We start from the raw sequence: 15670 nt of genomic DNA, 5'->3' as shown, positions 1-15670 counted from the left end.
ATTTTTACACCAGTTAACATCAGTTAACTGAATTTCTTTATTCAGCAGGCTCTACCATAGACCTATGATGACCTGACTTAAATGTCATCAATGACCTTCAATCAGACGCTAGGTGGCGCGATGCAAACTGTTGACTGCTGTCCATGGTGCTGAAAACGTCCCTATCATAGAAGCCAGGGGCCTCAAGTAAACTCAAGGAGTGAGCATATGATATATATTAGTGATGAAGGACAGCGGTGCTTGACGCCTCTGTCTGCTTGTTGTTAGCGCTTGTCAGTCCTATAAACTCCCTTCAGTTATAGCGAGCTGTCACATAATCCAAATGGTGGTTAACGCCTGACACCAATACCTAATCTCACTTTATCTCGTCCACTCAAAATTACGTACATTGAATTATTAAGCAGGTTTTTATGATGATATAGCAATAATGGCACAAACATTTGTAGGTAAAACAGCAGTGATTTAGGTGATGTAGCAATGTGATAAACCAGCATAGGTAGCCAGCTGTCTTGCACAGGAGCTCAGATGCTCCACTGGTGGGATTATTATTATTATTATTATTATTATTATTATTATGTAAGCATATATCCTTTTGTTGTAATTGTAGCTCTGATAAAACATTGCAGGTCTTATTCTCATAAATGCATGCTTTTTAAGGACTATAAGAGGTAAATACTGTAGAGGAGGCGATGGTTGCAGGGGATCTGTTTCGAGTTGAGAGAGAGAGAGAGAAGGAGAGAGGGGGAGAGGGAGAGAGAGAGAGGGGAGAGAGAGAAAGAGAGGGAGAGAGAGAAGGAGAGAGAGGGAGAGAGAGAAGCAGAGAGAAGGAGAGAGGGGGGAGAGAGAGAGGGAAGGAGAGAGAAAGGGAGAGAGAGAGAGAGAGAGAGAGAGAGACTCAAGCGATACAGCTGAGGACCACGCGCTACAGAAGACGGACGAAGGCACGCGACATGTCTCGAGGATTCAGGTAAGTTTTGATGCAATGGACACTGAAAAATCCGCTTAAAACATGTATTATTATGGAAATGGGACAATGGAATAGTTGGATAAAAGGTAATATGGGGTATTGAACAGTCTATTCATGTTATTCTTCCTTCTGCTGAATTACATTAGCTTGTATTATTTAAATTAGCATTATTATTGGTAATTGTAGTTATTATCAACCAGTGCTACCTGAGGCTGCAGGGCAGATACGATTAGGAATGTGCGGTGCGTTTCAAATAAAACCAAAACAGCCAGGGGGTCTCATATCAACCCTTGTGTAGAATTCAGATAGGCTGTAATGTGAGGGTTGTAGTTTCTCGGCTTTATTAGAAACTAGCTGAGTCAAATCGTGAAGAATGAGTGTGTGAGAGGATGACGAGCCCAGGCAACAGTCCCAGAGACGTCCTTGTAACGTGTTTGGAAAGCGCGCTGTCCACGGTGCTGAAATGTGTCTGATTTTATCAATGGGCAGCGAGCACTGCACTCCCAGCCTCTCCTGGTACACAGTGCTGGCTATTTGTAATAGAACAAGTGTTTGAGACATTTTAAAGTAGCTGGCTGCTCCAGTCAGAGCTAAGCACCAGCACGGTTGGGTAATTCCCAGTGGACAGCACTGCTGGTCAGCCACTACTGCTCGCTGATCAGGTGGGTGTGAGTTAAATGCCTTGCTCAAAGGCACCTCACGCTGATAAAAGAGGGACGAGGACTGTTGCCAGCTGTAGGAATGTAAAACAGGGCGTTGATTGAAAGGAGCATGCGTGCTTAGTCAACTCTTCCCACATACAACTGTAGCACATCTGGCCTCGTTTCTCTCAGCTTACATGTCACAGCAGTTTGTCTCATTTCTCTGCAGGTGCGCGCGGATATGCCCCAGGTGTCGTGCTCGCAGGTCGTGGTCGCTGGGATAAACGTGGATGTATTGATAGACAGCAGATAGTATGCCTGCACAGCTGGCGCAGCTCACGCGATGTGGCACAATATGGCACGCGTAAAGATGGGTCTCTTGGCTCTCCTGTGTCTCCCCACGTTTTTCTTCCGCGTCCTCGTGCTCTCCCACAGCAGCAGCATCTATGAGCGCTCGGTGGTCCCTCGCGCCGTTTCCCGCTCCGTGGCTCGCATGGATGGAGACGTGATCATCGGCGCGCTCTTCTCCGTCCACCACCAGCCGTCTGCGGAGAAAGTGGCCGAGCGGAAGTGCGGCGACGTCCGCGAGCAGTATGGCATCCAAAGGGTGGAGGCCATGTTCCATACCCTGGACCGGATCAACGCTGACCCGGACCTGCTCCCCAATATCAGCCTGGGGTGTGAGATCCGAGACTCCTGCTGGCACTCCTCTGTGGCCTTGGAGCAGAGCATTGAGTTCATCCGGGACTCCCTCATCTCCATCCGGGATGATAAGGACGGGTCCAAATGGTGCATCGACGGCACGCCGTCCCACCAGCCTCCACCCTCCAAGAAGCCCATCGCAGGTGTGATCGGACCGGGATCCAGCTCTGTGGCCATCCAGGTGCAGAACCTCCTGCAGCTCTTCAACATCCCACAGATCGCCTACTCTGCCACCAGCATCGACCTGAGTGACAAGACTCTGTTCAAGTACTTCCTGAGGGTCGTGCCCTCAGACACCCTGCAGGCGCGGGCCATCCTGGACATTGTCAAGCGGTACAACTGGACCTATGTGTCTGCAGTGCACACTGAGGGTGAGACTCCTTTCACTGACCTCTCTTACTGAAAAGTTACCTTAATGTGCCATCAGCCATGTTGTCTTAGTCTGGTGGTGGATAGTCAGTTTATAGTTGGGCTGAATGTTGGCAAGAATCTTTTGATACCTTACTTATAATAAAAAAGGTTACTATTTGATATATGGGGATACTTTGAGGAAGGCAATATATTGCTTTTAAAAAAAATAAAATGTAACATAAAACTTGTACTTGTAGTAGACAGAACACACCACCATATGAATTAGGGGGTGTAAATCACAGGTTTCATTATGATACGATATTATATCAATTCTATGGTCAACGATACGATATTTGGTAATATGACGAAGTCTGACATGACATGATTAGGTTTTGAGTTGACTCAGGGGTCTGCTCTTTCAGACATTTTAAAAAGTATTCTTTTTAATGAAATAATGAAGGGAATGAATATGAAGTTAGAATTTAGAAAATTAACGCATATCTTCAAAATGATGATGTATCGATATTGTCGCTTTGCATCGATGGCAATGAATCGTTGATTAACATTATACCCTGAATATGCATAAAACCTGAGTAAAAGAAACTTAGCTTTGTTATGTAATCATCGCATTTGCATTAATTAAAGTCCTTGTAACATTCAACATGATAGCACGCACTACTTTTGTACAGTCTGTCTGCTACAAATCTTTGCATGCAAACTATTAATTAAAAATCCATATAGTGTCTTCGATACAGTATCACAAAACATAATACAATACACAACTGTATCAGTATTTTTCTTACACCCCTAGTCTATAGTGACCTAAAATATTTTGGAATTTGAGAAACACATGCATTTGCTGTGATACTTTATGCCATCTTTATCCTTCAGTTCTTTCTGGCTTTATATTTGTCTCGTTATAAGAGCTGGATGTTAAAGAAATGCAGTCAATCCTTCACCTCTCTATGTACAGTACGTGTCTGTCTCAGTCTTTTGCTTTGGGGCCTTTCAGAGCAGGTAGCTGCAGCCACACATGTGCATACATATCTTCATTAGGATTTCTATGCAGTTGTCTGGAGTCAGGGGCTGTGTGGACATTGCTCCAAGCATCTTCCCACACACCCTATGCATCTCTGTACAGCTGTGTTTGCATTTATTAACTCAAGGGAGTGTAAGTAGAGTGAATATTGAGCAAATATTGTCTGTCTCTCTTTTTTGAGCAATATATGTACAGCTTCCCTTTGGCATTTTATCATAATGCGCTTTAACATGTGCAACTAAAGCTGAAGGTTCTTGGCTGTGTTGTCAGCATCTAGACAAACACACAAGGGACCGTTTTAGCATTAACAGTTAAGGTGTTCATTTAGAAATGTTAAATTAATTCCATGGTTAGGTAAGGAGGATGAGAAATTACAATAATGTTTCAATTTCACCAGATACATATAAATTAAAATGACTCTTATCTCCATAGAAACCCTAGAAATAATAGTATTCAGCTTTTCATACCATGATGAGCTCACTTTTTTTCTTTCTTTTTTGAGAACTCTTATGCTAATTTGTTCAGCCGAAGAGCACAACAGTGTATAACGGTGGAGGTAAAAAGGAGAGAGGCTGTTGGGTAGACAGAGTAATTACTGTGAAGTGAATTATGTCCGTAGCTTTTCATTAAAGTCTTAGTGAAACACAGTCAGTGATGTGCACCCAAAATATGACTGACAGGCTACATTACCCAGGATCGTCCCTAAGGAGCTGCTGACTCTCGGGGAGGGTAAAACATCTTTGGAAAGTCCTATTATAGTCAGGTGTTGGAGAGGGGCTGTGACACAGGATGCTATCAGATAGATGAAGAGAGGGAGTTAGGGAGCTGTAGTACCTGGAGACATAACTAGGTGGCGTCAGCTGTCTGACCTTCACCATACAGGAAGTGCCCCTGGGACTGAAGTCATAATTTAAGAGTAATGAAAAACCAGTCAGGGGAAGGATGGATTTGATTGCAAGCAACATCATTTACTCAGCAGGCTGCAGTGAGAGTGATAAAAGTGGGATCATTTACAAAAAACTTGTCTTTTTTAATTCAAATTAAAATGTGTTTTGTCTTCCATGTAGACATTCTGTAATTATACATCCTTACACTGACTATAAGTTCAGTTTTGCCAAGACAAAAGAGAAGTTTAGAGCCACAGTAAATGTTTCTAACTGAAACTTCACATCCTAATTTGTCTGATGCAGACCTTACCCTGACCTTTGAGGAGGCATATGTAAATCCACTTGTTTGTTTTGCTCTATCTTTAGTTATCTCTGAAATACTGGTCACGACTGGCTTAAGCTCATGAGTTTTTTCTCTCTCCCCGCCACCTTAGACAAGTTATAAATGCAGCTTGTTCCCGTAGCAACAGCTAGGGCTGTGAAATTGCATAAATTACCTGTCCTGATTATCATCAGTCTGGTAGGAATACTCAAAGCAGGTTTTTTGGTAGTCATTGTCAAATGGGCTGTCAACTAATGCACCACCACCCACCTGTCTCACAGCCTAGATGGAAAGAGTAAAATAATTGGATATCATTATTTCCATTTACCAGTGGGAGACTGAAATGAGGCAACTGAAAATATCATCAAAGGACTATTGGAAAACCAACACAAGGGCCCATTGTGTGCCAGAGTAAATGCATTACTGCGATGCCTATTTCAGCTAGTGTCTCCAATGCTCTATAAAGCAAACACACATATCAAGTATTCGTTCTTCATCACCCATATAAGGAGAGGGTGACATAGAGGCCCCCAGGAACCAGACCTCTCATCAAGGCAATTGCATAACAAATGTTTTCAGATTTTTATGGAGTGGATCTTAATTTCCTTTACACTCAAACACACACACACACACACACACACACACAGACACATGTTCAAGCATGCACAAGTGATTGGATTGTCTGTGTAATCCCACTCTCATGCTAAAGAGCTGTGGGCTTTATCAACATCCAGATCGTGACACACTAGTCAAGCACTGCAGTCCACATGGAAATAAAAGATTTAGACTCCAACAGCTTTGCAGGGCTCTTGATTGGGATGGTGTGCAGTGAAACAAGGATAGCTATCTTCACCCCTTTTGGCTTTGATTGCAATCAGTAGCCAGTAAACTCCCTGGCACTCATTACGAGAGGATCAGAGCTTCAGCTCAGACGCATTAAACAACTGTCGGGTGTGGGGGGGTCTTTAAGTATAACATTGATTGTCCATCAGTGGAATAATTAGAATGTATAGTTAAAAGTATTTAATAATGTGTTTTTGCAAGTAACAAGGCATGTAATGCTTTGTTATCACTAAGACATTGATTGTGCCACTTACAATCAGGGAATAATGGCACATATTTTGAGCTCGCAATTAGTGAAAATGCCAAAGCCAGTAACATCCATATCCACAAAGGCTTATTTAAGAAATGGGATTACCATTCAGTGAAAACACATTTAACAAGGAAATTGTTTTATTATTTAACCTCATAATAATCTGACAGCCCACCAGAGGGCCCAACAAGAGACTGTCTTTCAGAGGCAAAACGGGATGTGCTTTACAATCTGATATAAAAAGTAACAAGATGACATAAAAGCCACTGATATCAACCACGTATAGCTTGTCGTGAATGGGGCTAAATAATGCTCCAAAGTTAGGATTATTTTAGGTGAAGTAAAAACTATTACGACAATTTTCACAGGGGTCCCTTGACCTTTGACCTTTACATATCTGACTGAGTTTACCACTTTATGCTAATCCAATGCAGTTTGGGGCAAAAATCATGCAGACTTTTGCATGTAGTAAAAACTTCACCTATTCTAAAACGGTGTATTTGAATTTTTCTTCATACTGGAAAGCTAAGACTCTTCAATTATTCCAAATGCTGAAAAAAATACTTTTTAATAGCATGAATTTTTTCTTTTTTTATGAATTTTTATTAACAGAATGTGCATTTTACAGTGCACATACAATATTCAAACATAAACATTTTGTGTGTTTCAAGACACATTCAGACACAAACAGATAAAGAAGAAAAAAACAGAAAAAAACACTAAGGATTGATACGTTGTAAGCTGATATGTAATTAATACGCAATCAAGGTATGAAATGGTAATAAGAAAGAAAAATAAGATTAAATCCATAAAGAAAAAACTAGATAAGTAAACAGCATGGATTTTTCTATCGAGTTCCCCAAAGCTTCGATGTCTCAATGTGGTATTTTGAAGGGTATTTTTAAAATCTTACTTGTCAAAAATGATTCAATTTATGACAAAATCTGTGTCTAAATTGCTGCAACTACTTATTAAAATAAGATGGTGGCCATCAAATACCTCCACTGTAATGTTCTAAGCCCTTACATGCTTTCATAGGTTTTTAATGCTTTCATAGGTTTTTAATTAATGATTTTTTACTAGGATCTAATCTTCAGGTCCCTGCTTTCAGATGTACACCACTTGTGTGTAGCATCTAGCATTCATCTTTTATCTAAACCTAAAGAATTCACTCTGTTTTTGGCTCAATTGTCACTATTTACAGTATTTTCTCTTCATCACCTATAGGAAACTATGGGGAGAGCGGCATGGAGGCCTTCAAGGAACTGGCCTCTCAAGAGGGCTTATGTATTGCCCACTCGGACAAGATCTACAGTAACGCTGGAGAAAAGCACTTTGATCGCCTCTTGAGGAAACTACGGGAGCGTCTACCCAAAGCTCGGGTCGTGGTGTGTTTCTGCGAGGGCATGACTGTTCGAGGTCTCCTGATGGCCATGAGGAGGCTGGGGGTGTTCGGGGAGTTTCTCCTCATCGGCAGGTAGGGATGTGTGTTTTGTTTTCCTTAACCTTTTGATTCACAGTTGAGAGAGCATCTCTCTGGATGGGAAGAAATCAGTTAACAGGCTGGAAGGCTGCAAGATGCTGTGTTGTCTTCCTGATGTGCATGTCACCAAGGCAACCAAGAAGAATTAGACCACATACCAATAGCGCTGAATAGAAATGTTCTCCAGCAATGAATAATTGGTATTTCTGTCACATATACAAAACTAGAGAGGGAAACAATGCCCCTAGTCCATCCTCTGTTTTTTGGACTGTCTCCTTTTGCTTATTCAAGGCAATGGAAGTCATTTTGCATTCATTTGTACACGGTAACACCATACAGGATCAACCTGAAGGGTAAAAATTCACACTATCTCCATTTTTCTCGTCTTCCTCACTTTCTCTGTCAGTTATCAAATGTTGAGCGACACTGACTGACTACGGCTGCAATCTTAGTCATTACAAAAGGGCAAGTAGAGTCGTCTCGCACACTTATACAGCGGCACATTACACCATGAAATAACCCTCAAGGAACATTCACACTTGTCAGTAAAAGCCACAGCGACCTTGATGCTACTTTTCAGTTCATTCATGCAGTATCTTCCCCCCCATCATTTCAGAGAGGGAGAAGGTCTGTTGGCACCGGTCTGTTGTAGGGCACTTGTCAGCCGTATGTTACATGAGGAGGACATTAATAAGACAGCTAAGGCTGACCAAAGCTTGTAGCCGAGCTAAGCAGTATTCGTTGGAGATTTGATGAACGCTGCATGAGAGCAGCTCAAATTTTAAGCCCTCATCTTCCAACAGGAGGGACCTGAGAAAGAACATACAGAACATCCATCTTTCCTGTGAGTTCACTCGATAAAATGTTCAGATTTTTAGCACCTTGAATGTCCAAAGATTAGGATTTTTTTAGAAATTAGAATTTTTTTACATCAAAAGACATACATGTGATGAATACTCATAGAACACTAAGGCAATTTATTTTGATAATATACAATCTGGAGACATATTTACATTGAATTACATGTGAACTAAAAATGTTGTTTTACAATAGGGCACAGACCTTCACCAAGGCCAGTAGTCCAGTCTTCTATGTATGTAGATATATTTCCAAAACCATTTTTTGGTGTTTTGTCTGATCATGGCACTTTGCATATTAATCCACATCTGAAAATAATCCCCAAAAATATGCTTCTCAACTGACTAACATTTGTTAAAAAGGCTGGAAAACTTTAAGAAGTCAGACTTCTTTCTTTCTTTCTTTCTTTCTTTCTTTCTTTCTTTCTTTCTTTCTTTCTTTCTTTCTTTCTTTCTTTCTTTCTTTCTTTCTTTCTTTCTTTCTTTCTTTCTTTCTTTCTTTCTTTCTTTTCTGTCTAAAGGAAACGATATATTTGCAACCAGTTATGAAATAATTGGCTTCAAGCTGAGAGCCTAAGGTAGTGTAGGGAAGTCTGAAAGCATGGAGTTACAGATAAACAGTATTGGTTTTGGTCTTTTCCTGGGCTCTGTTGAGGAGTCAGAAAAATGCAGAAAAACTGATGAGTAGCTGCAGTGAAAAACAAATCTGGCAATGAGTTCATTTCTCTGTATGTACTTACACACGTACACAGTTTAATAGATACTTGTCTATTGGCAGGCACTGAGGGATTTGTTTCTTGTCATTGCTATTATCCTTGAAGAAGTCTTTCCTGTTTTTCTGTAATATCTCCCAGTGGTAGAAATAAAGTGTAGACAAGTGCAGTTCTTACCGGCTTCTGTTTATGTTGCATGTGTTATATTCAATGCATATGTGCATATTTAAGTTCTTAGCAGGGGAAGGCACTCTTTCTTTTCAGATGCAGAACATGCCTTTTAAATTATCCATTATAATGACACTCTAGGGTTACATTCCTTCCTGTATCTCTCCTTTTCTTTTTCCTCCATAGGAGATGGGAAAGTGGGTCTTTTTTTAGCTTTTGTGGAAGTCTCCATGGGCGGAAGAAATGCTTCTGGGTCAGAGAGAGAGAGAGTGAGAGCGAGAAAGAAGGAGATAGAGAGAGAGTGTGTGTAAAAATGACAGAGGAAGTCTGGCACAGATGCCAAGCCATGTGTGTGTTTCCTGGGATGTCGTGCACAACTGAATGAAGCTGTCAGACAGGTATTATTTCATCAAAAGGGGAGCTTGTTTTCTTAATACATGTTTTCACCTCTAAAAAGCCCCTTTCATGAAGTGCGTGTGTGTTTCCAGAGAGCTATACAGAGTCAGAAGGATGTAAGACACACAAAGACAAACAAAGAGTGAATGAACCAAAGTGACAGAGCAAGAAGAGTACAGGCAGGCCAATCTGTCGTTGTTACATTGAACATCTAATGCACTGGATACTCAGTCTCTCTTTTATTACTGCAAATGTATCACTGTGCTAAGTCAACAAAGAGCCGATTGCATTTAAAGTGGTAATGTAGCACAGAAAATGGCACGGAAAGACAGGAATTTCAGATATGCAACTGGTGTTTTTTTATTACTTTTTTTTTTTAGATGTTTTTGATCTTTAAGCTTTAATTATATTAACAATGCATAAAATGATCATATGTTTGTAAAAGGTTGAACCAACAGAGAATTATCACAGAACTCTGCAGTTCCTTTCTGCTCTATGAAGCTTTTTAATGTCTTTCACTGTTTTGGTTCATGACACTTACTGCCCAGCACCAACATAGTGGTGCATTATTCATAGCACCAAGATAGTATATCCTAAAACATAGTATGCCAAATGAAGTATGCCAAAATAACCAGGATGTCCTGCTCGGTCGCATTTTGCATTTTATGACTTTTCTTACCCACAATCCTCTGTGTAAGTCAGAGGGTCAAAGTTGAAGGTTCAAGTTCAAGTTCATGTCCAAATTGCATGCAAACTGCTTGCAACAGTGCATATTGTGCAAGGGCAGCAGCAGCAGCACTTACTAAAGAAAAAGTATGCAATTTGGAACACACTCATGGATTTTTTGTGTGATCTTGTGTGATATTATGAGATATTGTGAGTCCACATTTCTTAATAACTAGACTGTCACTCTTTCAGTCATGTCCTTCAAACATAAAATATATTTAAAAAAAATATATTTTATAGCATCCCTATCGGGCCAATCAGCATAGTCATTTAGCACCACGGCGTCGCCACTCATTGTAGTCAACCCGCAGTGTTTGCTATATTAAATTGAGGATATTGGTGCTTTAATTATTGCACTACCTCAGGATAGTCAGTATAATTTGTGAACATAACAAGGTGTGTGCAGCAGACACTTATACGTCTCCCATTTTATTGCACTCTACACAAGCAAACAAAAACAGAAATGGCACAGCAGGCATAAAAAAAGGCAATGTTGTGTTTTTTCCCACCACATCTTATATGTGGAGATGATCATAGAACACCACAGAGGCAGACAAGAACACTATGCAGCCGTGGCCACAGAAACTACAAGTACACATGCAGAGAGTTTTGAATCAGAGAGCTTTTGTTTTAGCTACTCGGCTAACCTGCTCTTCAGACGAGGGCCAGGTGTGGCAGCGTGCTCGACCCACTTTATCCCTGACCTGCAGACTCTACTCTGCATCACTTCAACACTTTACATCCACTCGGCTCTGCTATTGTCAGTCCACAGGCCTCTTGTCTTTCTCTGTGTGTGATGTCAATCATGATTTGGCCAATCAGCAGCCTCCATTACTTGACGAATGCGCACAAACACGCAACAATTATTCCATGCATACACTCTGGTACACAAATACCCCGACATAAATTATCCACTTCTTTCCAATCAAGAAGACATTGATGTACATCTTCTTGTTTTGTTCAAGTACATTTCAAAGTGATTCTATTAGATGAGAAACACACTCTGCTTATGAAACAGAAAGCAAAGGAAGTGTATTATTATAGCCTCAGTCAATGTTTAGGAACAGAAATGACTGTATGGATGAGCTGGAAGCTGACTGATGAGCAGACTCGTCAGTCAAATCTGCAATAGAATGTTTGAAAATAGTACTAGACTTCTGATTCTTTGACTGTGGAGTCCTGCTGGTCTGTCCACAGATTAATGCACCATGAGAGGGGAACAAAGACAGATGTAATGAAAGACAGAGCCAAAGTTAGATAAAGATAATGACAGAGGACAGGGAGGAGCCAAGAATGCTAAGCTAGTTTGGGAGGAGAACGTGTTATTATTATCATTGATACTTCCACTTCTTAGGCTCATAAAACCAGACCTCTAAGGAATAAAGTTACAGTAGTAGCGTGGGAGGAGTGGGGGGAGTTTGGGATGGATAGGTGGGTCAGTAAAAACATGTGACTTGTGACATATTTTGCTTAAGTTAACATTAAAGCTGAAAATACATATTTTTTTTATATCAATGTTGGAATAAACAGCTATTTATAAAAGATGTGTACAAACCAACGTCATTTCCAGCCACAGAATTAACAAAAAAACTTCAAAAGAGCTAGATATTTCCTTCAGACGTTGGTAGAGACCAAAACAGAAACTGCTCTTCTTCTGCTGGATGAGTGAAAAGTCAACTGTTTGCTTACAAGTTTGCCATAATAACTTGATTCATATAAATATATAAAGTATATTAAAATAATATGTCATAGCTGTGTTTAAAGCTTGTGCTGCTCGTCAGTGGACAAAAATCAACGCGTGCAGGTTTAACAAAGTAGTTGAAGGCCAAAACATCACCCAATCTTAAATCATAGACCGTACAAAAGATGTGGAAGCAGCCGCCATGACATCACATCACTTTTTGGACAACAGTTTATAGCCTTGAATTTGGCATTTTAGCCGCTGCCATGTTGGTTTATTTGGAGCCAGAAGTGACCATATTTGGACCAGGGGGTTGAGCTTGGGAGGAGCGCTAAGCTAAACGCCAAGATTCCACCTATAAGTAGGAACTATTTTAATTTAAATGGGAAATTTGCAGTTGAGATTAAAAATATAATAATGAGGAATATGATTACTGAGGTAACAAATCAAGTAAGAAGTAGGGTCGATTTCTCATAGATTTCTATACAATCTGACTTATTTTTGCAGTACGCAACAAGTACAAAAAAAATGCAGGTTTTAAGGCACTTCTATTAATCTTTTTTATAACCTTAACATGCTGTTGTTAGATAAATATTATCACCCTGTCAATAGGTGCATCAGATTAGAAAACATTTGTAAATATTGTTTTTGAAAGCAAAGGAAAATTGTGTTATTTTGTTGTCTAGTTTGGAGGACTTGTTACATTAAACACACTGGATAATCTAATAAAAGCGCTGTCACCAGCCTCAAAAAAGAGATGTCATCTGATAGAGCTTGTAATTGGAGCCTTGGGGGAGTTGACGTATTTTCACAGAGCAATTTTATAAGGAAATGTACAAAGTGTTGCTTTACCTTTCATAATCTATCAAAGACATAATTCAGCATTTGGCAGCTCCATGACAAATAGACCTTGCCAAAATGAATCAGCACATCACGCCTCAACATTTTTTCTCAAGGCCTCTTTGAAGTTTTCACCCATTGAGTTTAGGACATAACTCAGAAATCAGTCTCACCACAGGGAGGAATCATTTCAGTGTCCATTGGAGAGAAAGCAGCAGCTACAGGTGAATGTAATACACATTATGAGCAGGATATATGTAGAAAAATAAAGCCACACAACTTGTAGAGGGAACATATTTCCCATTCAGCTTCATGGTTTGACCAGGAAGTTACTGTGTAGACCAGTGTGTCCATCTACATAGAGTGCAGTAAAAGGGCCACACACTCTGCCTGTTATTTGACCGCAGAGAGCGATACACACAATGACTCCCAGGAGATTGCTGCCCTTATTATTACAGTCAACCACCACCATGTTGTTGTTAGTGAGCTGTGACCAGCTCCTGCAGCCAATGTGTCTTTTTGCTGAACCAGCTGCTCCATTTATAGATCATGTTTATCGAGATATTTTACATAGTCACTGAAATGATTTGGCCCTGAACCTCTTAAAAACCCACTTGTTAGGATTAGATTAAAAAAAAACTTTTTTTGAGACATGATTGAACAGATGTAGTTTAAGTTTTTTTTTTATGGCATAAGGTAAACAAACACCATTTTCATTCATTAGAAATATCTTTCAAATGATGCCTCATACTAGGGCTGGGCAATATATTGATTTAAAAAATATATTGATATATTTTTAAATGGTATTTTTCTCTATATATAAATGATGACCTTACTAGGCTTTGTCATATTTAGTTATTTTGTAACGTTTGTTATTCTTTTCTCATATAAATATATTCATTTCAGATAAATTGGCCTGTTTTATTTCATTGGCTATTTTTATTTAAGATATTTTTTTATTTAAATGTGCACTTTATGGAGTACAGTATTTATGTTCACTTAAATAAATGGTTTCAATAAAACTAATTGTGACATGTCATATTTGACTTTGCAATAAAAATCTTGTATATCGATATTCAGCCTAAAAAAATATCAGGATATGACTTTCGGTCCAAATCGCCCAGCCCTACTTCATACATGCATTTTCCCCTTACAATTCTTCTGTAATAATTTTTTCCATTTGATTGAAAGAATAACAGAAGGAGTGTAAGACCAATGTGCATATATGAGGCTTCATTTGAAACGTAACATATTCTATTTCCTGAAACTGTGGTTGTTTATCAAGTGGCTAAAACACATCCTTAACTACATTATGTTCAATCATGACTCAAACGGGGCCCTAACGCTAACCAGATGAGTTTTAAGAGGTTAAAAAAACAAAACAATCCCAGGCGTCAATACTGGGCACTTGAAAATATGTTAGGTACTTTAGAAACCTCCTTATAAAAAGCAACATATTTGTGTTTTACATAACAATTACATAACAGAGATGCTTGATGGGAGTGAAATGTGCCTAGCAACAGCTATCTGATGCCCACTGGGCACAGTAATCACAATTGGAAGTCGAGAGTATAGTCATTAAGAAGCTTAAAAAAAGCTCTCTCCCTGCCAACAATTCAAGCAGCACCATACCTATTTTGAAAATCACTGTGGCTTCTTTGACATTCATGCTGTCACCAAACCCAGCTGCCACGTAAAACTCAAATTTACAAATCTCTTTTATATATTTTTCTAAATTGCAGCTGTGGCCTTTATGAAGAAAAACGCTCAATACTCAAAGAAAGCACAGATTTTTTTCTGCAAAAATGCCACAGAAAAGTGTCCACATATTCTTTCACGTTGCCAACTCAGAAAAAAGAGAAGGTGACAAACAGCCTTTTGTGCTGATATTTTTCAAAGAGCTGTGAAATAAGAATGATTCATGAACTGGGTTTTCAAATTGCTAGTAGTGAATGTGAAAGAAAATGTCTGTGTGCTGAAAAGAATGCATAGTATCCATTAAAATATCTGGCAGTGTATGTTTTAACTAAGGTTTCCCTGAGGCAAATTATTACAGCATTACAGTAATTCTCTGAATCCTGACTGGATTCCCACCTACTCAGTTATATAGAGAAATTGCCTTGAAATAGTTTTTCAGCCATGAAAGCGAGATATACATCTTGTGTAGATTGTCTTTTGTTATCACTCCCTCTCTGCCTGTTCCCCAGCACCAAACCTAGTTTCTGAATGGCAGCATGGCGTGAACCCACCTACCCATTTGCCCGCCTGCTCTCTCTCTTGCAATTAGCAGCATTCATTTTCTCTCTCCCTCTAATGCTGCTTGAATGCTGTTATTACTAAACATCATTTGCATAAGCTGCTTTTCCACATGTAACGCTCATTTCTGCCGCTGTCTTACACACACAGTTTTGGTCCGGGTCCCATTTTGAATGCTCGCTTCTTGTTTCATTTGATTTTATTCTTGAACAAAATGGACTCTGAGACAATGTGGATGTTCTGCTGCTGTAATGGCTTGGCACAAGTCATTAGCAGGGGATGACTGTGTCTTTTGAGACTGCGCTGAGGTGCGAAAGGAAGCGTCGACCCCATATTGTGTGTGTCACATGCATTTTTTCATTTGGCTGTCCTGCTCAGTTTCCTGTAACAAGGGGGACTTGGGTTTTGCTCCGAGCTTGAATAAATGAAACGTTTAGGGCGCCAGAGAAAGAGAGAGGGGAGTTGTGGCGCGACACATTTAGCTGCCTTTTTCCTGTCATCTCTAAGGCTTTCATCTCCTACCCATCTCAGGAAGGAGTGTGCGGAGG

General features: G+C 39.9%; 1 protein-coding gene across 4 annotated transcripts in view; it reads left to right on the top strand.

Annotated features, from left to right (window-relative positions):
- The first annotated feature begins 877 nt into the window (after positions 1-877).
- grm1a (glutamate receptor, metabotropic 1a) overlaps positions 878-15670 on the top strand; it is a 41136-nt gene continuing 26343 nt past the window's right edge. For 3 of the 4 annotated variants that reach the window (XM_059356002.1, XM_059356000.1, XM_059356004.1), the window contains exons 1-3: positions 878-967; positions 1838-2681; positions 7230-7479. In XM_059356002.1, coding sequence (XP_059211985.1) covers positions 1952-2681; positions 7230-7479 — 980 coding nt within the window. In that variant the 5' untranslated portion in view covers positions 878-967; positions 1838-1951. Of the gene's footprint in view, positions 968-1566; positions 2682-7229; positions 7480-15670 lie in introns of those variants that run through there. The other variant, XM_059356001.1, reaches the window with a different exon arrangement.

This window comes from Centropristis striata, chromosome 18 (assembly GCF_030273125.1).
Source record: "Centropristis striata isolate RG_2023a ecotype Rhode Island chromosome 18, C.striata_1.0, whole genome shotgun sequence".
Lineage (NCBI taxonomy): Eukaryota > Metazoa > Chordata > Actinopteri > Perciformes > Serranidae > Centropristis > Centropristis striata.
The sequence above is the reverse complement of the archived record's forward strand: the minus strand, read 5'-3'. Positions and strand labels throughout refer to the sequence as shown.